General features: G+C 52.4%; 8 protein-coding genes across 8 annotated transcripts; 3 read left to right on the top strand and 5 right to left on the bottom strand.

Annotated features, from left to right (window-relative positions):
- Window positions 1–2,014: 2,014 nt before the first annotated feature.
- On the top strand, window positions 2,015–4,072 carry J4E84_009236 (uncharacterized protein; the record flags this gene model as incomplete). The annotated part of the gene is made up of 4 exons (XM_049391799.1): window positions 2,015–2,152; window positions 2,401–2,687; window positions 2,744–3,585; window positions 3,642–4,072. The coding sequence occupies 4 exons, from the start codon at window positions 2,015–2,017 to the stop codon at window positions 4,070–4,072; spliced, it is 1,698 nt and encodes a 565-aa protein (XP_049240437.1).
- A 930-nt stretch (window positions 4,073–5,002) lies between these two features.
- J4E84_009235 (uncharacterized protein) lies at window positions 5,003–5,883 on the bottom strand (the record flags this gene model as incomplete). The annotated part of the gene is made up of 2 exons (XM_049391798.1): window positions 5,003–5,053; window positions 5,107–5,883. 2 exons carry the CDS (start codon window positions 5,881–5,883, stop codon window positions 5,003–5,005), a joined length of 828 nt encoding a protein of 275 aa, XP_049240436.1.
- Window positions 5,884–8,324: 2,441 nt separating this feature from the next.
- Window positions 8,325–9,327, top strand: J4E84_009234 (uncharacterized protein; the record flags this gene model as incomplete). Its single annotated transcript, XM_049391797.1, has 3 exons — window positions 8,325–8,405; window positions 8,457–8,529; window positions 8,582–9,327. The coding sequence occupies 3 exons, from the start codon at window positions 8,325–8,327 to the stop codon at window positions 9,325–9,327; spliced, it is 900 nt and encodes a 299-aa protein (XP_049240435.1).
- Window positions 9,328–10,754: 1,427 nt separating this feature from the next.
- Window positions 10,755–12,164, top strand: J4E84_009233 (uncharacterized protein; the record flags this gene model as incomplete). Its single annotated transcript, XM_049391796.1, has 3 exons — window positions 10,755–10,790; window positions 10,901–11,748; window positions 12,020–12,164. 3 exons carry the CDS (start codon window positions 10,755–10,757, stop codon window positions 12,162–12,164), a joined length of 1,029 nt encoding a protein of 342 aa, XP_049240434.1.
- Window positions 12,165–13,268: 1,104 nt separating this feature from the next.
- J4E84_009232 (uncharacterized protein) lies at window positions 13,269–14,782 on the bottom strand (the record flags this gene model as incomplete). The annotated part of the gene is made up of 5 exons (XM_049391795.1): window positions 13,269–14,136; window positions 14,187–14,378; window positions 14,429–14,489; window positions 14,537–14,610; window positions 14,661–14,782. 5 exons carry the CDS (start codon window positions 14,780–14,782, stop codon window positions 13,269–13,271), a joined length of 1,317 nt encoding a protein of 438 aa, XP_049240433.1.
- A 723-nt stretch (window positions 14,783–15,505) lies between these two features.
- J4E84_009231 (uncharacterized protein) lies at window positions 15,506–16,500 on the bottom strand (the record flags this gene model as incomplete). Its single annotated transcript, XM_049391794.1, has 2 exons — window positions 15,506–16,346; window positions 16,397–16,500. The coding sequence occupies 2 exons, from the start codon at window positions 16,498–16,500 to the stop codon at window positions 15,506–15,508; spliced, it is 945 nt and encodes a 314-aa protein (XP_049240432.1).
- Window positions 16,501–17,004: 504 nt separating this feature from the next.
- Window positions 17,005–18,378, bottom strand: J4E84_009230 (uncharacterized protein; the record flags this gene model as incomplete). The annotated part of the gene is made up of 1 exon (XM_049391793.1): window positions 17,005–18,378. One exon carries the CDS (start codon window positions 18,376–18,378, stop codon window positions 17,005–17,007), a length of 1,374 nt encoding a protein of 457 aa, XP_049240431.1.
- A 730-nt stretch (window positions 18,379–19,108) lies between these two features.
- On the bottom strand, window positions 19,109–19,700 carry TIM17 (translocase of the inner membrane; the record flags this gene model as incomplete). Its single annotated transcript, XM_049391792.1, has 3 exons — window positions 19,109–19,495; window positions 19,544–19,579; window positions 19,632–19,700. 3 exons carry the CDS (start codon window positions 19,698–19,700, stop codon window positions 19,109–19,111), a joined length of 492 nt encoding a protein of 163 aa, XP_049240430.1.

Here is a 19,700-nt window from a genome sequence, read left to right as displayed (position 1 = left end):
ATACCATGGGTGCTTAGATTACGGGTTTTGTCTCTATTGGGCCATGGGATAGCGCTTTCTTTTGTCAGTACAGGACCTTAGCGAAGACATAGAGTGGAGGATATACCGAGGGAATTTTCTATGCCGAGCAAGGAGTCAGGAGCTTCTGAGGCGTAGTCGCCCGTTGCTAGTAACACAATTTATCTTACAGATCACCTCATCGCGTATCCGCATTTTCAACACTTATTCTCGCGTGCAAAGTTCGTTACGAAGTTCATAGCCTAGAACCCGCAGATGGACTCTGCCCAGCCTCATTAGGAAGCATGTTCCCTACTCCTAGTTGAGGCACAGCTGAATAGTACCTGGACTTCATATGCAGCTGCCGCTGGCGACAGATTGGCGGGCGGCGCTGAAGGCCGAGATTTCGGCGGAGGGCCAACCGAGGTGGATCCAAGATGAGGCTACCTTGGTGTCGGTATGCGATTTGCAAAGCCCATGGCCCTTGGAGGTCTGGCTCGTACCCCTTTCGTCAAGGTGTTTCGGAATGTGCACTCCGTGGGCGAATCGGCAAGGCTGGCGGTACCAACGTGGCTAGCATGTTCACACATTTTCGTTTTCTGGAGCCGGAGCTGAGGAAACTCGTTACGAGAATCACGTGTTGAAGTGTTCAGATTCCACTCTCATCAGATATCATCCTTTATGCAACGGCAGTTCAAAGAGGGAAAGTTTGTCGACATATAACTAGCAAAACCATGCGCATACCATACCAGTCGCCCTATTTTCGAAGTGCTGACTGTGGACTCGAAAAAATGAGGCGGTTCGGCCTCAAACTCCGGACCTTGTAGAGCAAGCAAAAGAGGACGCACGAATGTCGCAGTACTACAGGCACCCGTTCCCGTTGATGGTGTTGCGATCTCTGTGCAATACCACGACAACCAACGTATGTCGATTCCACACAACTTGCCGATGCATGTAGCCAGTAGCATCCGTCGGACGTTTTTTTTTCAACGCGAGGTGGTCTAGGCTCCGATTTTGCCATCGTGGCACCTCAAAGTAATCCTGGAGTTCAGTCTGCCCAGTGACGTCAATCACGCATGTTGTATTTGAACCTCGTCCGCCAACTCTTCCGAGGCGCAATGCGATTTTGCCTTTTTTCTCAATGTACGGATGGCGACATGACGAGCCCACCGGACAGGACCGGTGGCGACGATGCTTTACCGACCTAACTGCCGCATCCAGTGCCGTATATGCATGGTATGCCTACTAGGGTCAAGAGAAGGTTGTTTGGGAGATGCTGTGGATGGCACGACGTCACACTTCGATGCGAGATATTTCTCGGTTGCAATGGACCAGTCTAGCAGTCAGCACGACGCGCACAGCCACCTCCACTCCACCACACCTTTCGCTGCACGCCGTCCAATAATGACCAGCCTTCACCCACACCTCAGGCGGTCGTTTGAGGCTCTCGAAGCGTCGGGGAGCCTGGAACCCCGTTGAATGCTAGCGAGTAAATACATCTGGACCCGAACCGCCGCACGTGTGCCGCCGAAGCTAGCCAATCTATCCGTCTGGAACGTAGCCTCGGTTTCCACCCTCATGCACTTTTCTCCTTCGCCTCTTTTTCATAGTAACAGATTTCGATGTCTTATTCTGGGCCGGTCTTTACAGCACGTGAGATGGTGCGCCATAGCGTCTCATTGGTCAGGAGAGCATTCCCGGACGAAGCTTGCTGTCGGCCTTTTGTACCGAGCTTTCGATCAAATTCGATCTTGGTCGCAAATGCGATCTGTTCAAATATTCCAAGGCGAGGGACCCGTGGCGCATCGACCGGTTTATCTGTGCAACAGGAAGTGGCGAACCGCTGCAGATGTGTACAGGTTGGAGAAGCGCAACTCCAGAGCGCGAGGCGAGCCCAACAACACGGCCTGCTGAACACGCTCACGCATCCGACACTGCCTAGGCTCCACCGGCTCCACAAGCGACTTTGGCATCTCTGAGCACTGGGAATCTCGCCCACTACATCGACATTCACGGTATGGATCACTCGGAGCGATGGCAAAGCATTGCACCAGCCTCAGATGAGCCGGGGCAGCGACGCCCAACCTCAGACCGGCGGAAGAAGCGACAGGCTGTTGCCGTGGCGTGCGTGCAGTGCCGAAATGGGAAGGCCAAGGTACGTAGGACCGAGTTACACGCAATAGCAATGCCCTGGACCATTCCAAGGTATCTCGCTCAGCTTTCAGGCACTATGCCATGCTACTCAGCACTGCAGAGCACTGAATGATACTTCCAAGTACTCAAGGCCCTTGCATACCTGATTTGCGCTCTCCTATAGGTACTCACATCATGTGACACTACCTGTACGTAGGCCTTTTGCAGCTTTCATTGGCCCCGCGGACTGTGCTGATTGATTATTTGCAGTGTGACGGCACAAGGCCCCGATGCAACCGATGCAAGGAGAACGACCTATCATGTCAATACGACGTCGCCGAAGGTGTCTCGCGAGCCGAGCGCATGAAGATTATGAAAAGAGACAGCATGACTGGCGAGCTGGATGATCTGAAGCGCATAGTCACATCGCTACGCTCCGGGACCGACGACCAGGCCGCCGCTGTTCTCGCTCGACTAAGGCTTGGTGAAGCTCCCGAAGAGGTCGCGAAGACCCTCCCAATGACAATATCCCCGGCGATATCCGGCCATCCCCCCAGGTATGCATCACTCGACAGCTTCCTCTGGCTACAACAAGTTGATAACTCTGGTTCAGCTTACTGGGTCAGGAGTCTACCGACACTTCTGGAAGCGGTATGAGCCACGAATCCGCATTCGACACGAGTAAAAGCGGCTCGCAGTTTCGAAAAGGCTCTAACATCTCCATGGCATCGCCAACAAGTCAGAACAGAGGCTGGTCGCCTTCCGCAAACAATCCTTCATCATCATTTGCGTCGGGTAAGGGAAAACAGCAAGCAACGACAGATGGATCAAACGATCATCCTTTCCTAGTCCCGCTGTTTGATCGAGAGGACTATCTCCTAACAAGGGACGAGGGGGAAGAGAGTGAAGAGGAAGATAGGCTTCAGGAAAGCCAGATTGACCCAAGACTTCTGCAGCAAGGAACGAACTTCGATGGAGTCGGGAACGCGGCACCCTCATCGAAACCATCTCGAAGCCAACGGCCCTCACCACACAGACAAAACACGATACGCTCAGCATACCCTACGCATCTGACTGGCCGACAACCGATCGTAAACACCATCAGGATACACCCAAATCTCAACCTCCGCAACCTCTTCGGCAACATGCCATTCTCCAGTAGCATCCGGAGCAACCACTATCCAGGCGACATTCAAGAGACGCAAATCACAAACCTGTTTCTACCCACATGGTCCATGTTACCCATCAACACAGTACCTGACCCCGGGTCATTAAAACGCGCATTCCCAGGTATCTACGAACAAGCCACAACACTCATGAACATGGGCGTACCCGCCGATCAAATCATCGAGATCCATCCGAATCTTGCCGCGCTATGGGACGAAGACGTATACAACAACTCCGGCATACTCACCAAATGGGCAGTCGGCATGGTGCACGGCGTATACATGAAGGGTAACAACTCCACCTTACCCATCCCCCAATCTCCCCTCGCTAACAACCCCCCGCAGGTAACACCTTCTCCTGCTTCGGCTCCATGTACCTCTTCTGGTACCTAATGCGCTGGATGATCTCGCCCAGCCCAGAAACTTACAACGCAATCCCCGAATGGTTCCGCCCCACGCCCAACCAACTCTTCATGCCGCACATCAACATCGTCGACTTCATCGTCTGGCCCGCTTTCCGCGAGCTCGTTACCCAGATCCCTGCTATGCAGGAGCGCATGGAGTGGCTCATGGATATGAGTTTGAATATCCAGTGCGATTGGTCATTTGCGACGGACCAGGCGCTGTGTAGTAATGAAGAGACGGGCCAGGTGGATCTGTGCGATGCCGCGAGGGATGTGGTCAGGGAGTTGGCGAGTTGGTCTCTGGGACCGAGTTTCAGGGGGTATGTTAGTAATGCGGATAGTTATGTGAGGATTAGGACGGAGGGGTATTGATGGAATTCGTGGTGTTGGACGGGAAGATCGACACGAATTACGTTATGCAGAAGGGTTGCGACGGTAGGACGAATTGGCCCTGATCGCTAAGCACGGCACGCTGCGGGGCAGTTTTTTTTTCGCGATCGAGTGTGCCGCGGAGATGTCCGCGGAGATGAATGTTGTAGTGGGACGGGCCGGAACCTTGGCAACCCGAAGGGCGGACCACTTGTTGTTGTTACTAGCGAAGCATATTACACGGAGTTGCTTTTAGTTCAATGGTCGCGTTGAATGAGAAGCTTATGGGGCGACCCGGCGACGATATACGGAGTACGATAGACAAAGAATTGAGGAATTGGAGTGCATTCTACTTTTAATTTGCTGGCTTCGATGTGGTCGCGATGTGCTGCGTGTCTTGTGCGATATGCTGTGTCCTGTATCCCATGTTCACGTCCAGGGTCGCTTACGTGAGAATGAAGATGTATGACGTGCTCACTGACTCGGACTCGACAACGAAACTCATACACATCATCGCAACGCTCGAGTTACAAATGAATGTAATGTATTGAGCATACCAGTATTCGTAACCATCGTGTCGCATTAAGCGTCATGAAAACGTATCCGTCGTGAGCGAGTATGTGCGCGTAGCACCACAAGCTCGTGTCGTGTCGTGAAAGCAGGGAAAGAAAACAAGGAAAGACAAGGCACTTTTCCTCCACCGCCCATTACCACTGCCATGAAGCATAATTCATCGCTGACCATTACCACACTAACCTCTGACCATTGCCATCATGCTCATACTCATCGTATCAACCGTTTGGAAAATACACTGGGATGCCACAGGCGGCAAAACCCTGTACACAACTCTCTTCCAGTATCTCTTACACAAACCCAGCATTATAGTCGTATCGTGGTCATCGTATCATCAGTGTGGTACAACATCTCGGGGCCTCAAACGACCCAGGGGATGAGACCGTCGCGGTGGTACTTGATGCGGAGGTCCTATATAGGTGTCAGTACATATCTCACATTCTTTTCGTGCAATCGAAACTTACTTTGTCCATCAACATGTCCTTGACAGCGTTGATCTGCTGCATGTCCAGCGTTGCGAGCTCCTTCTGAGCTGGCGCAACCATGTCCGGGTGGGTTCTACTAGCGACCTTGCGGTAGGCGAGGTTGATACCGATGGAGCTGATCCTCCAGTTCTGGATACCAAGCATGTTGTAGGCGAGCATGTTGACCGGGGGAAGAAGGTTGGCTAAGGAATTACCACGATCACGGCGAGGACGAAGAGCGCGTGTGGACAGTGGAGGAGGTGGGCCGACCGAGGCGGTGGGACCGAGGGGCGTGGAAGGAGGACCAGGTGGAGTCGTGGGAGGAGTCTCAGTGTAAGGCTCGTAGTTCTCGGTGTTCTCCCAGAGAGGGTCGGCAGGCGAGAAGCGGAATGGAGTGTCGGGAAGACGGGGAGACGGCGAGGGCGTTGAAGCAGTAGAGAAGGTCCTGTCGCCGAGCGGAGTGCGTAAGTTGTTGGTCTTGGACCGCTTGGGTGTCTGAATGGGCCTCGGGACGTCGTTGGCCGCCTCGGTGTCGACGAAGATGGTGAAATCGGGCTTGCGCTTCTTGCTTGGCTTTGTACTCGGCTTCTTGGCAACGGGTGCGGAAAGGACAGTGGGTCGAACCGTGAAAGGTGAACGAAGTGCGGAGACTTGAGAACGAGTACGAGGTAGCGGAGGTGCGAGGTTGCCGTTGTTGACGGGGTCTTGACCCTCGATAGAAGGAAGCGGTGTTGCCGCCGCGATCGCGAAGAAATAGTTGTTGACAGAGTCCGACATCTTGACAAGCTCACTGTAGAGCTATAAACCACTGAAGCTCCCACCAAAGCAAAACGCAGAACGCTAAACAGAACAGAACAGTAAAGAAAAGAGGGACTTACCTAGAAAATGTAGAACAGAACGGTTGACTCGTTGTCTCCGGAACAGAAGCGAGGGAGTGGCCGAAGAAAGGGAAGACGACTACGGGAACAGCGGCCTTTATAAAGAATGACAAGAAGATGAACGGATACTTCGAAGCTGAATGAGAGTCGTAAAGAGAGAGTATAATCGGAGGTGACCGCGAAGACGAATTTGAACAGGCAGGGTGGGCGCTCGGGCACCGGACCCGAGCTACCGTGGTGAAGCCGACAAGACGCTTACAGAAGCTCACAACGCGTAAAAACGCGTAAAAGGCGCGTGTCTTATGTTTCGAAAGCGTTTGTATATCCCTTAAACGGACTTCAGCGCGTCAGAAACAGACGCAGATGACGTACTGATAATCTTGATGGACTGAATTTTGTCTTGATCAGGGAGGGGTCGACAGGTTTGGATGACTCAACGGGTCAGCCGTGACCGTGATTGTGAGGAAGTGATCTCTTTCTTTGCGGCACAAGGGTCTCCTGATCAGCTGGAACCTGGGCGGCTTCCTATTCCAGGTGTGTAGTACGTTCTCGGGACATGCTACCAAAAGTGAAAGAAGCCATCTGGCAATCGTTCTTCGACGAGTACTTTGTAATTATCGAGACATCCAGTATGACTACCGACTCGAACTCGGTTTCTTGTAGAAGAGGATGTTGTGTCGTTGGTATTGGGTTAATTGTGACTGGCTCGCGATATGCAGATGGTCGCGAACCAGAGGATAGCTACCAAGATATGGCAACGCCAACAGTAGGCGCACACAACGAGCATCCGATATATGCAGCGAAACTGTCCATAGCTCAAGGCCGATCAGAGTAGCGCATTCCTTAGTACAGATGTAATTAGACATAAGACCTCGGAAGGTTTGATGTAGAGTTTGCGGATGAGGCAACACTTGCGATGACAAGAAGGCCGTCGTCCAGTATTACTGGCGAAATCGAGTTGATTGAGACTAGACTCGGGAATGGCCATCAAGATCAATCCGCAATACGTAAAGCCTACGTTGAGCATTAGCTATGTGTTTAGATCTTGTGCGTGTAGGCTTGAGAAAGGATGATCGAAAGGTTACAAATCCTGGATATCCAGAGAGAAGATGTATCGAGAGGTTGACGATGCGCAGTAGACGAGAGATGGGGGGCGTTGAGCAGAAGAAGACCGTAGCCGGTAGCCTGGCCCTTGGTGGTCTCTTACTGTTACTTGTATTCTGATTGAAGTTGACGATCGACGTCTTACTGCGACAGGTCTCTTTGCCAGGTAAACACCAGTGAAGTTCGTATACATAATAGCAATACCTACAAGCGGCGATGGTTGGGCCTCGCACGCCACATTGAGCGTAACATGTGAGTCCACCCGGTGATCCGGAATCATAAAGAAAGACGAGTGTTGAGTCCGCTATGTGTTGATTCAGCACCGAAGGTGTTTACGAGATATTAGTTTCGACGTTTGCAGATAGCCCCGAAGAAGGCGGCATGACATGTACTTGCGGACATGAAGTAAAGTCGGCAAACGGTCGTCCTTCGAATTGCCTTACTTGCAGATGCTCAGTCAAGGTCAGGCGGGGGCTTTCCAGAAGCCCGGTGACTGTTTGTCAAGGTTTGTAAAATAAGAGATGTGTCAGTCGGTGAGTAAACAAGTACACTTGTACATCGAAGTCGGTGTTGATGTTTCATCGTCCATCCTGCCCCGGGGGTATTTCGTAGACATATTTGCCGTCAGGGAATCAATTTGAAGGGTGTGTATACCTCCAGCACACGGTGTAATTCTGCGAACAACTCATTGGAGCCCAACGTCTCCATACCGTGGGTGGTGGGAGCCAAACGCTTGCGTGAAGGAGCGCAGATCGTGCTGTTCTTCATTCGTCGTGACTATATGAAGCCTTGAGTGAATGTCGATGTGCATCAGCGGCGCAGGTGAAAAAGGGGGGTTGTTGTTGTCTTGTTGGCAGGCGCGTTGGAGACCAGACGAAAGCATCGGTGCTTCGGCACTTCGGCCCGACCGGATGGCAGTCGCGATGAAACATCGCAACATCACGCCCTCACGACGTCACGACACAGCTTCAGATACGTATCTCAGTCGATACCTGCGATGTCACGCATCGTCCCATTGATCCCAATTGATGCTCTACTAACCCAAGACACTAACGTTGTAGCTTCCGTTTCAGGAAGTGCCGCGGCTGCTGATGCGGGGAAGAAGCTACTCGCTGCTGAGCCGCTGAGCTCGAGTAAGCGTCAATGAGGCATTACGCGTCCCAATTCCATCATCTCACTCTTTCAACTGAATCTTAGGCTATCCGATAGCTCCTTTGGAAAAAGCCCCAAGCAAACATGGCTCTTGCCCCGGCTCCAACGCGTCTACGCCAGATTGCACTTGTCGCAGAGGATATCGAACGCGCGAAGCAGCAGCTTGTACGGCGACGATGCTAAGGTGGGTATATCGAGAACTAACGAAGATGCTAGACCTACGTTCTAGGAACAGAAGTAGTATTCGAGGATCCGGCGGTTGAGCAATGGGGGTTGAAGAACTTCCTCAGTATGTTTATGGTCCCTTCTCTTTCTGGGCTCAGCGACTGACATGACTACAGTACCGATCGGCGGCGACTTCATCGAGGTAGTCTCGCCCATCAAGCCAGGAACCACTGCCGGACGGCTGATCGAGAAGCGTGGTGACGGCGGATACATGATCATCATGCAGACCGAAGACGCGAAAAAGCGACGTGAATACATCGAGGCGAAGGGACTGTCGAGAGTCATCTTTGAGCACAGTTACGCGGATTCAGTGTGTATTCAGTACCATCCAAAGGGCATCAAGGGTACGCGAGGCGCCTACCAATTGCAAGGTTATACGGCTAACGAGGTGACAGGCGGCATGATGCCAGAACTCGATTCCCACGTACCAGGTCCAAAGAATCCTACGCCAGTTCAGTCTCGCTTCTCTCCATGGCATGCCTGCGGCTCAGACATCGACCGCTATAGGGCCGGCATGGAGCGGACCGAACACCTTACGCTAGAGGGCTGTGTACTGCGCCTGCAGCCCGGCGACCTTGGCCACGAAGCGGCCGCACGGGAGTGGGAAGCGATATTTGGCGTCGTGCGAAGTCGTGACCTGCTGGCCTTCACGAACGCCAGGCTGGGTTTCATACCAGGGAGACAAGGGCATCCAGAGGGCCTTGTGTCGATCACGATCGGCGTCAAGGGCCAGGATAAATATGATGCAATACTGGAGAGGGCCCGACAGGCGGGCGTTTGTGGAAACGACGGGATCGACATGTGCGGTGTCAAGTGGTACCTTGCCCTGACAGGTCACAGGGCAACTAAGGGGAAGCTGTAGCTCCATGCACCATCACATCGCACGAACTCTGGCCAGAACCCGTTTCACGTTGCTGACTGCATGCAGCGTGCGATACGCTTTGACACTGCGTTGAGCGTGCCACGTACGAAGCCAAGATCTTATCCGAAGACTGTTGAGATAGCCGTAAGCGCCGCCTTCGAGCGTCACGGAGTCGGTACCCCTCCCCCACCGACGTCATCCGTCGAACAAGATGAATTACCCGTCCTTCGCCAGCATGTTTACGAAGGACGCGTCTCGACCTTTGCGCATTGTTTCATGCTCAGAAAATTTTCATGAGCGAAGCCACGACGCCAAGTTGGCGGGCGTGCGCAGGACAGCAGTTGATGGAGATTACACGCTCCACCCACACCACCCAAGAAGCTTTGGTAAGAGTCCCCCAGTCTGGGCGCAAAGAGCTTCCCATAACACCAAACAGCTGCGCGCATTCTGAAAATTTGCCACTATCCTTCGCTGCTCCGCCTCCCGCTTGCGATCACGATAGGTCCACAGGTGCCTTTGTCGCGGTCTGTGCACTGCACACCCCGCTCGCGGTGACGCCAGGCACTCCCGCGCTCGCGATGGGGACGCGTCTACGCCAATATGGATTATTCCATTACTCCAAGCTGCAGTTGCCGTGCGTTTGCAGCGCGGCGAGTGGAAATGAGATCTGAGGCGCAAAAAGCTTCTATGCTTCCATGCTTGGTGGTTGCCTTGCTGTGCACCGCCTCGACTTGAAGTATACTAGCCTGAGTGGCTTACGCTCTTGGTACCACCACGTTCTCATACGACAATTCCCTGTGACGTACAATTCGCGTTTTCCCCAGTTGCTGAATTGCTAAGCTCCCTGCATGGCTGCGCACTCGCCCCGTCCCTCCCTCTACGAGATACCAACGCGCGACCTCAAATCGGCCGTCCTCATTGCTCCACCCTACGAGGCCATCCTGGTCGCGATCTAAGATCCAAAGCTCTCGGCATCCTTCCGGCATCCTTCCCCTAGGCTAGCCCTACGAATTCTCCCCTCATACATCAGTCCCCGCACGGGGCACCGGCTAGCCTTCTTGTGACGATAATGCAGCGTGGGAGGACGAGCAAAGGAGCAATTACACACTTGCGGGCTGGAGGCGCACCACATTGGCTGCCGTTGGGAAGCTCTTCGTTCACGGCTTCGCAGCACCTTCCCATGCATAAAGTCTGCTGCCCCAGCCCTCCTTCGGACGTTTGTTTCACCCACCGATGATGCGCCTCGACCAGATCGCATTGGACCAACCCGCGACACATACCTTCACACCCTCCGCTGACCACCTTGGGTGGTTCACCCACCGTTCGTCCCACCTCATACAGGACTAGAAGGAGGGCAACATCTCAGCATGTCGCCGCCGATTTACCCCAACGATGATGGACGCCTCGGCCGTTCCTTACGCTCCTCCATGGGCGCCGGCAAGTCGGCATACAACCTCACCGGCGTAGGGTCGCATTGTGTCACGGCATCTCCCCCTAATCCTTGGTCGCAGCATGGCATTCATGTAAGCCATTCTCTGCTTCGTTGCGCGTCCATGACTAACCTCCCTACCAGCTCGATAACACGCCGCCTTCCGAACATCAAGCCAACGACATCTCTCCCACCGTACACGCGCACGCGAACTCTAGCCACGGCCTACCGCTACAACTCACAGAAGGCTCAGCCAATCTTCGACATGGTCAGCCGCTGGTCGATACAAACGCACCCGAGCACCTCATCACCTCCACGCCTTCGCCGCCACCATCGTCCCCTGATGAGGTTCGGTGCGGACAGTGCAATGTGCCGTTCACTGGTGACGACATGACGAACAACCTCGCACGACACATACGGACCCAACATCCATCGGCCAACGAGAGCCCTTTGATGTGCAAGAAGTGCAAGGTCGTGTGTACTCGCAATGATGCCCTGTTGAAGCACGAGCGCAAGTGCCAGCCGGGCCTACACCCCGATCCCGTCAAGAGAAAGAAGAACAAGACGGACACTGCTACGACTCCCTCACGCAGGGCCAACAAGAGCTCTACACCTCGTCGCCGACCAGCCAAGAGGCCTACCCCAACCAAGCTCGGCTCGGCACCGCAGATCCCTCAAACCCATGCACCTGCAGCACACCCAACCCAGGCCTCGTATACTCTACCCGACATACAGCAAGCACCACGTGAGGGTTCACTCGCACACGACTTTTTCAATATCAGGGGCGCTGGAAATGGGCTTTCGATACCATCCCAATCGTACGATCCTGCAGCAGGCGAGGACCAAGCCTTTCAGGAACTTCATAATGATCTTCAGCAAGCCGTAGAAGCGGCACCACTCCATCAAAGTGTGTGGCCCTTCCAGTTCGGCCAACAGAATCTTGCGCCATACAATGCCGTCCGACAGGAAGGCTGGCCATCGCCTCAGCATTTGTATCCTCTTCGCCCTGCCCATAGTTTCGGGCACCCACTTTCGCCAGTAAATGTAAGCGGCAATCTTGGGTCGACGGATCTGAGTACCCTGCCGAGCAACCAACCGTTCGACACCGCCTCTTCATCGTACTTTCCTTCGACACACCTGTACACCGGACCTACCTCCATACACGGTCCCGCGGATCAAACCCATCACAGCCCTCTAGCGTCGCCTTTCTCATTCCATTCAATATCGCTACATTCCGCAACATCACCTTACAACACACATCAGGACATTCCGTCTGGGCAAGGATCATTGTCCGGGTATCATCACCAGGCTCTTCCGAGGTCTGATGAAAGCTTTGTTCACAGTCAAGAGGATAACGTCTCATTCCTGGATCTGTTCCCATGGTCTCCACCTCCTGGCGAAGATCTAGGGCAGCAAAATCAGAGCGGTCACTAAGCAACGTTTCGTACTCCTCTATTCAAAAAACCGAACAGATGCTTTGCAGTCTACATAGGTATTAAAAGGAAAGTTCATGACATCACGAAGGCAATGTAGACTCCTGGGCTGTCTCGCAGGTGTCCACTCATCCCCCGCATGGGGTTTTGTATTCTTTTCGCATCAGTTCATTTCATAGATTTCAGCTCTTCTTGTATATATCACTTGCTCGATACCCCATCATCAATACATTCTTACAGACTCAAATCCACGTCGCCGTCTAGCGTATTTCCGGGCTCACGCATCACGTTCTACACCACACTCATAACCCCACCATGCACCAGAAACGACTCAGTGGTGACGGTTTTCCAGGGTTATGCTGCGGTGGTTATCAGTAGGTGGGCTAGGTGAGATGCAGTGATGCATCCACGCGCGGAGCTTGTGCGAGCAAGATGCGATTTCGGCGGAGGAGAACATGACGGGCAGAGTGGTTGGGGGGTTAGTGTCGAGGTTAGTGGTCAGTGGGATGAGAGGGTGAGCGATTAAGAGGGCTGGGTATGTTTTTGATATCGAGACGAGGATGCTGGGGTTGCTATCGTTACGCGTTGGGGCTGTGGGGCTAACGCGAAGGGGGCTAGTGGATCGCGGTGTCACATGGTGGGCTTTTGGTAGGGGGTACGTTGACTGTGTACTGACTGTTATAGGATACCAAGGGAGAATTTACCGAGCGTTTCCTCGTGTTTGACTTGTTTTACGCTCTAGTATAGGTAGTGGCGGAGATGTACTGGTAAGGCAGTGCGCACTAGCTCTAGCAGCTACTCTCATGAGCATTAGTGCAAAGTCACTGACAATTACTCCTCACCGCCTGATTCCAGGCCAGGAAACTTTTGGCACCATACCATACTGTTTCGCAATAGGTTCTCACGTGTCGTCGCTCTTCACCCAGTGGAACCTTTTACAACTGTTCGTTATCCCATTCTGAATTGGCCTAAACTTCACTACTCAACTATCTAGACTACCTCTTTGGGAAAACGCTCTTCGCAACAGGTGCCTGACATCATGAGTTGGATGTTGTGAGCTATACAACCCACATGACTATTCAAGAGCCGTGTATACGATACTGTAGCCATGACGTCCCACCCCAAAGACGGTTCTGCTCAGCTAGAGCCCAGAATATCATCTCGATCATTGTTTCCTGGGTGATATCCGGCTCAAACACGACCCTCCGGTTCCAGTCTGGTCCCACTATGACCTTGTATCCCGCAGCTCTCAGATTCGCAAAGAGTGGGAACAGATACTCTATGTTCTCCGCATAATCCTCTGCGTTGTAGTAAGGCACGCCGCGGCCTGGGAAAGTATTGTCCATGGAATCGGGACCTCCTAGAGCGAACCTAATGGTTGTAGTCTCATGAAGCTGGAATAGAGGATCAGCTCTTGCCAAATCGGGGGTCTCTTCGAGAATTCCTTGAGTGACATCAACAGGTATCCAGATTTCGACGTTTCGGATCAGGCCGAATGGCTTAGCCTCTAGAACAGCACTCCATTTAAACCGAGAGAGGCAAGAACTGATCGTGCTGGGATCTGTGGTCCAGAAGGTCGTCATCTTGTACCACATTTCAGCCAGCTCGTTCTTTATCCCGGTATCGGCAGCGAAGAATTTGAAGTCTATCAGTTGCCTGTAAGACTTTTGGGAATGACTAGTGGAACATGCGTGCTCCAAATGCTCCGCATCAAGCTGAACGCATGAATTTTCGAAGACGTAGCCATATATCATGTCGCGAAGTTCCCATGGTAGGCAGTCGCGAGCATGCATGTGCTGGAGGATGGAACGACGATGGACGTATTTTATCCGGTTGCATTTAGCTGTATGGAAAGCCTTGATCTCATCTCTTGTTGCACGTCCTGTTGGACTGTGGTAGGTGGCTGAATGAGTAGCGATCAGAGAGGCTCCCAGTCGTTTCGTCGCGCTATGTAACGTCAGCAATCGTCTTATACATGTCGATAGCGTTCTGCGTACTCAGTGAGGTATGAGCAACACGGAGGCGCAACAGCTTCAGCACGTTCCTCCTCCTGGTTCTCCTTAGCTTCCTGTAGAAGCCCATCGTATATATCTGAATCGTCCATAAGACAACGTGTAATCGCGAAACGTTCATCTGCTTCATCGTCCGAGTAATCAGCATCCCTATTCAGTGGACGACCGAAATAGTAGCTTTTCGCTCGTTAGCCATCAAAACATAGATAGACATGATGGCAACTTACCGCCGTACCGGGATGTCCGCGGCTGTAGAGTCGGGTGTATGAAGGTCTTCCATTCTTGGACCTAGACTCTGTTAATAGTGCGAAATATCGATCGCCGGAGCATCGTACAACGAGTGAGGGTTTTGATCGCGCTTTCAAGAGCAGCGTATTGCTTTTGAAGGGCTGCCACTTGTGACGACAAGCTGCGCGAAGTTAACAGTGGTCTTGATTATGGTGCAATGTTGGTACGTACTCAGGATTGTTCTCATGTTGTAGAGCTTTCACCTCTTTCAGGAGCCCGTCTACATCCTTTACGAGCTTTTCGTAATCAATGTGTAGACGCTCAGTTGCTTCATTTCTAAGGGCATCAGACATCTCCGTATTTGGGGAACTTGGGGAATCTGACGGTCTTTCTGCATGTTAGCCTTTAAGACCTGAATGACTGTTAGAGTGACTTACTGGTTTGTCATACCACCCGCGGTAGCATAGAGATTTGTAGTAATGTCTTGCATATTTCGGCTGTAGAGCTTGTTAGCAGGGCAAAGCTCGATGCAGAAATGAAATTGTAGAAACTTCGGAAGCTGAGAGTTTAAGCAGTGAAATCCGGCATCCGGTATCGCTCGGAAAGCCGTAATACTGGTTTGGTTTTGCCATTCTCTTACTCGTCATTCGTACCTGTATCGTCCAATTCAGTGGTAGCAGAAAGCAGGACGTACCAATACCAGCCGCGGCAGAGCAATCACGGCTGAAAGATACCATTGATTTGATGCGCCCGGTTTCTTGCGGACGTACGCCCCCGGCTGTCCGCTTTGTCTATCTAGGTACTGCTGTCGCTTCCGTGACAGCGTTGTCAAGATCCACGAATGTAGTGTCATGATGTGAGAGCCAATAATGAAGTAAGAAAATCATTATAACTGCACGGTACGTAGTTTTAAACTGAGCATGTGATGTTTTCTGGGATGGTACGGACGGATAAGAGCTCCACTATATCCAAAGAGAAAGCCAGATAATCGTAACAAGCCAATACCAGACCCAAAGTCCACATAGCCTTTACATAAGTCTGGACTACTCTTTCCAAACTCATATAGACCGCAGAAATCACTTATTCTCCCTCAACCATGCCTCCACCCAGCGGTTCCCTCGTTCCACCGCAATCTTACGGCAACACCACGGTTGAATTATCATCTTGTATCCCATACTTCTCATACGCAATGCTACCGGGTATAAAGATTCTGCGCGATGTAAATCGTCTCTCGGATGATGACTCCTTTCAGGGAATCTCTTCACGATGATGATGATGGTTGTGCCCGGGTTGAGACATTTGAGAGAGTCCAGATCTTTGCAGATGGCCTCGCGCATTAATGGGGCTTCTAGGGGTTTTGCCTTTAGTTCGACCCGTCTGATGAGTTGGAGTGGATCAATGCCAGCGCTCCATGGGTACTTTTCCAGAGAGGGGCGAATGAGTGCTGCATCTGTGATAATGAAGTTTGACGTCCGGAACCATGCTTCTATAAGCTCAGTTCTTATCGCAGGGTCGTGGATGTATCCTGGCTTGAGTAGGTAGCTGTAAGGATAGTGCCTTCCAATGTCTTGCTTCACGCAGGGCGAAGCATCGTCGGCGTTCTCGGCTTCAGGGTCCTTCGCTTCCAACAGGACGTATGTGCCCTGAAAGATGTATTCAAACACCATTTCACGAAGCTCCTTCGGTAGACGATCCCGTATACTCTGGAAGAACGCACGGCAATACGGGCCTTCTTGAATCATGATGCGTTCGTCGATTTCGGCTGGAAGTCGGGCGAGGATGTTCGAGAGGCTGCGGTCAGCTGCACTGAAGGTATCGCACTCTGTTGGCGTGGCGAACTTAAATTTGCCATTCAGCTTCGGTGCATAGGCCAGAAATTCTTCACGCCCTCGGTAGTCTTCCAGCCATGCGCTTGCACTGAGTTGTGTTAGCATGTGTCTTGATGACAAGGAAATTGTGTTACATACTCCCTAAGATAGTCGTGGTACTCTTCCTCTTGGGGGTCATCGTAGCTATCAGAAGGGTTGTCCTCATAGAATGGATCCGGGTTGGGTCTCGTGAGCTGTGCCATACTGTTCAGCGCACTGTTGTTGTGGAGTTGTGTTGCAGGTTGGAAAGTGGAAGTAAAAGATGCCTTTGTGGGCATGGAAGAAATATCAAGGGCACATGTGAAAAAGAATTATGACTGTATGCTCTTTGGTCTGGTAACGTTGGGATTGCGGAGCCTGTGAGTGGCTTACCGTCGTTAGACCTCATTACAGTACCAGTAGATGAAATGGATAGCAACCAAGGTATCCTCCACGCTACCTTGTCAGTGACTAATGTGCCTCGCATCTATGACTTGACGTCGTTGAACGTTATCATGATACCAGTGGATGAAGTGGATAGCAACCAATGTATGCGCCAGGGCCCATGGTAGCGACGGTAAATTCGAATTGCGCACTCGCGTCGGTCGCAGACACAAGAGCAAGCGCATATATTCCAAGGCACTAGACCGCGGCCTCCCCACCTGATGTGACAATAGAATACTATCCCAGAGTATTCATCGGTGCCCTATACACCCCGCATATATACCCTACTTCCCCCTACGCGTCCTCAACACCCTGCCCCCTCTACTCGTATCGCTCTCCACAGCACCACTGTCCCCACTCTTTGCTTCTCGTCTGGCTCGCCCCTTGTTTCGCACCCCCTCCTTTTTCCTCGAGACCCTACCGCGTCTACCAGCGTTCTCCTCAGACTCCCCACTTTGCTCTTCCTCACCTTCCGTTTCGCGCTTGGCCAGCGCCTCATTCTGGACCCGCTCTTGTATCCTCAAGACCTTGATCCGCCATATCCGCTGCTCCATGCTCAACTTCAGTTCTTCTAATTCTCTTTTTTCTGTTGCTGTCGCATTCGCAGGAAGTTCAGGCAGAGAGGCTAGTAGGTTCATGGCTTCGATCTCGGCTTCTTCGGTAGCATCTATCGGTACGTCCATTTCACCATCCGATGCCGGATCTTCGTCATCGTGCGCGTCAAGTATGGTCGCACCCTCTTCTTCGTCTTCTGCAGCAGAAATACCGGGCGGTTGCGTCGGAGTCGGAACATCAAGAGTGATGTTATCATTATCCAGCTGCCAGTGCGGCTCCCTGATACGCTGCTGCTCAAGTCTCGATAGTCGTTTCTTCCTCTTCCTGCTTTTCTCCCTCGCCTCATTGCCTTCAAGATCTGAGAGGAAACCAGTGTCATCCGGTACCCGGGGGTCGGGGTCCTGATGCACCAAAGTCGGGAGTTCGACTGCCAGAGGATCTGGCATTGCGTCTTCGTTCGCTTTCCGTCTCTTGCCTCTTGGTGGGGGCTTGGGCCGCGTGGGTTTCTTCACGGCGGATGCATCAGGGTTCAGGTTGACTTTGACGGGTCGCACGCCAGAGAGGTACTGATATTTCCCACCCGCGAGGGGCTCGGACGAGCCCTCTTCCTCCTCTTCCTCTTCGTCGTCGTGGTTGACAGGTGTTTTCGGCACCTGTATACGGGTATTCCGGGTGGTGCGGCCACCTTTCCTTTCCTTCGCGTCTGATTCGGGACTTGCTAGCCCAGCTCCCATCTCCTCGGCATCTCTTTCATATTGTTTCAAGACGGCTTTCAGATCTACAGCTTTGACCCGGCTCGACCTGCCAGCCGCCGACTTGTTCTTCTGTTGACGCATCTTTACAACTTCCTTCAGTCTTCTTGTGAAGTCTAGGAGAGTAGCGCCAGGTTGTGATGAGATCTCGCTTAAAAGCATAATGATGTCGGCACCCCATTGAGGGAAAAGGTCCTGGGGCCATAGTGGACGTGGAATGCAGTCTTTGGCGAATTCGAGATGCCAGTTGGTCATGATAGTGGTGACATGTTGTTTCAAGGACCTTGGAAAGATGCAGGTGAGCTCTGATTGGATGGCTTTCGACAGATCAAAATCTTTGGAAGGTGCCATGTTCGCGTCTGGGAAGAAATGTCGTGTATCGTGTTGGTGTTATTGAATAGTCGAGTGCAAAACATATGGGCTATGAGATGGAGGAGATGGGATTCGTAATTGTGGCGCGTGTGGAGGCAGCATCGTGGTTTGGGGTGAAGACATTGAATGAAGCGGCAGGTGCAGTATTTCCAGGGTAAAAAAGGCGGTCAATGCTCATTGCCGTCAGCCACGCCGACTCGAAGAAGCTAGCAGCAACCTGCAGCTATAGATTTCTTTGAGTGACTTCCCCACGCGTGCGTTCTAGCCTTGGAGGCATTTGCAGTGTCCCAAACGTCGCAGGATGCCGGGGAAGCTCAGAGGATTGTTTACTGAGGAGTGGGTCTGATGATGTCATCAAGTTATTCTTAGGCGGGTTTTGAGTTTAAACTATTGCGGTAAGCTCGGATTCAATAGATTGGGTGCGCAGTAGCTGAAGAACATTGAGATGTGTCGTATCTTCTGAATTTCGCACACTCAAGCTTCCGTCTAGAGACGCCTCCAGATGTTGTACAAGTCGTGTCGCGTATATGATACAGGTATAGCACAAAGCTGAGGAGAGTGTGAACGCCGCCCGCTGCCGAAACCTGCCTGCGGTATATGCCAAACATCCCAAAAACACCGCTTGCCCAGACATCAGACATGTCGCTGCCCGCCCGTGGCCTGATAACGGTTCGCTCTGAAGAGGTATAAATCGTGAATCGAAAACGTTTTACGCGGCCACAGCCATGCCGCCGCCGCCAGATGGTGCACCCACGTCGGCTGGTGGTGGTGGGGGCGCATCGAGCCTTGTGTTGTCGGCCATCATGCGGTTGAAGCCAATTGAGACACCCTCGATGACGGCCAGCAGAATAGCACATGATATCGCGCCGTTTCGCATCGACCTGTATCCTCCTCGTACTGCGAGCGAACCACCTGTGAAGAATCCTGCGATGATGGCGTTCCACGGGTCCTCCTTCTTCCGTATTCCCTTGACTGCGCAGTCGTATGTGTTGAAAAGTCCTCCCCAGACTCCGAAGTTGCCGCCGAGAACAGGCGCGCGGGCTTTGATCGCTGTGATGGCGCCGATGCGTCGCTCGCCGTAGGGTGAGTTACGGAACTGTGGCTGTATAAGCGCAATTCAAAGTATGAATTAAAAGATACTTACACCCTTCACACCATGCCATACTGCTCCTCCGACAGCCTAATGCGATGTTAGTATACGGGCCAGAGATGCAGCGCTGGTGGGGACATACACCCATGGCAAAGGCACCGCCAAAGTCATTCAGAATGACCCAGGGGCAGGGATCGCGCGAATGGTCCAT

Source organism: Alternaria hordeiaustralica (genome assembly GCF_023758085.1).
Source record: "Alternaria hordeiaustralica strain BMP 2776 chromosome Unknown scaffold_27, whole genome shotgun sequence".
Taxonomy (NCBI): domain Eukaryota; kingdom Fungi; phylum Ascomycota; class Dothideomycetes; order Pleosporales; family Pleosporaceae; genus Alternaria; species Alternaria hordeiaustralica.
Note: the sequence above shows the minus strand (reverse complement) of the source record. Positions and strands in the feature narration are given on the sequence as shown.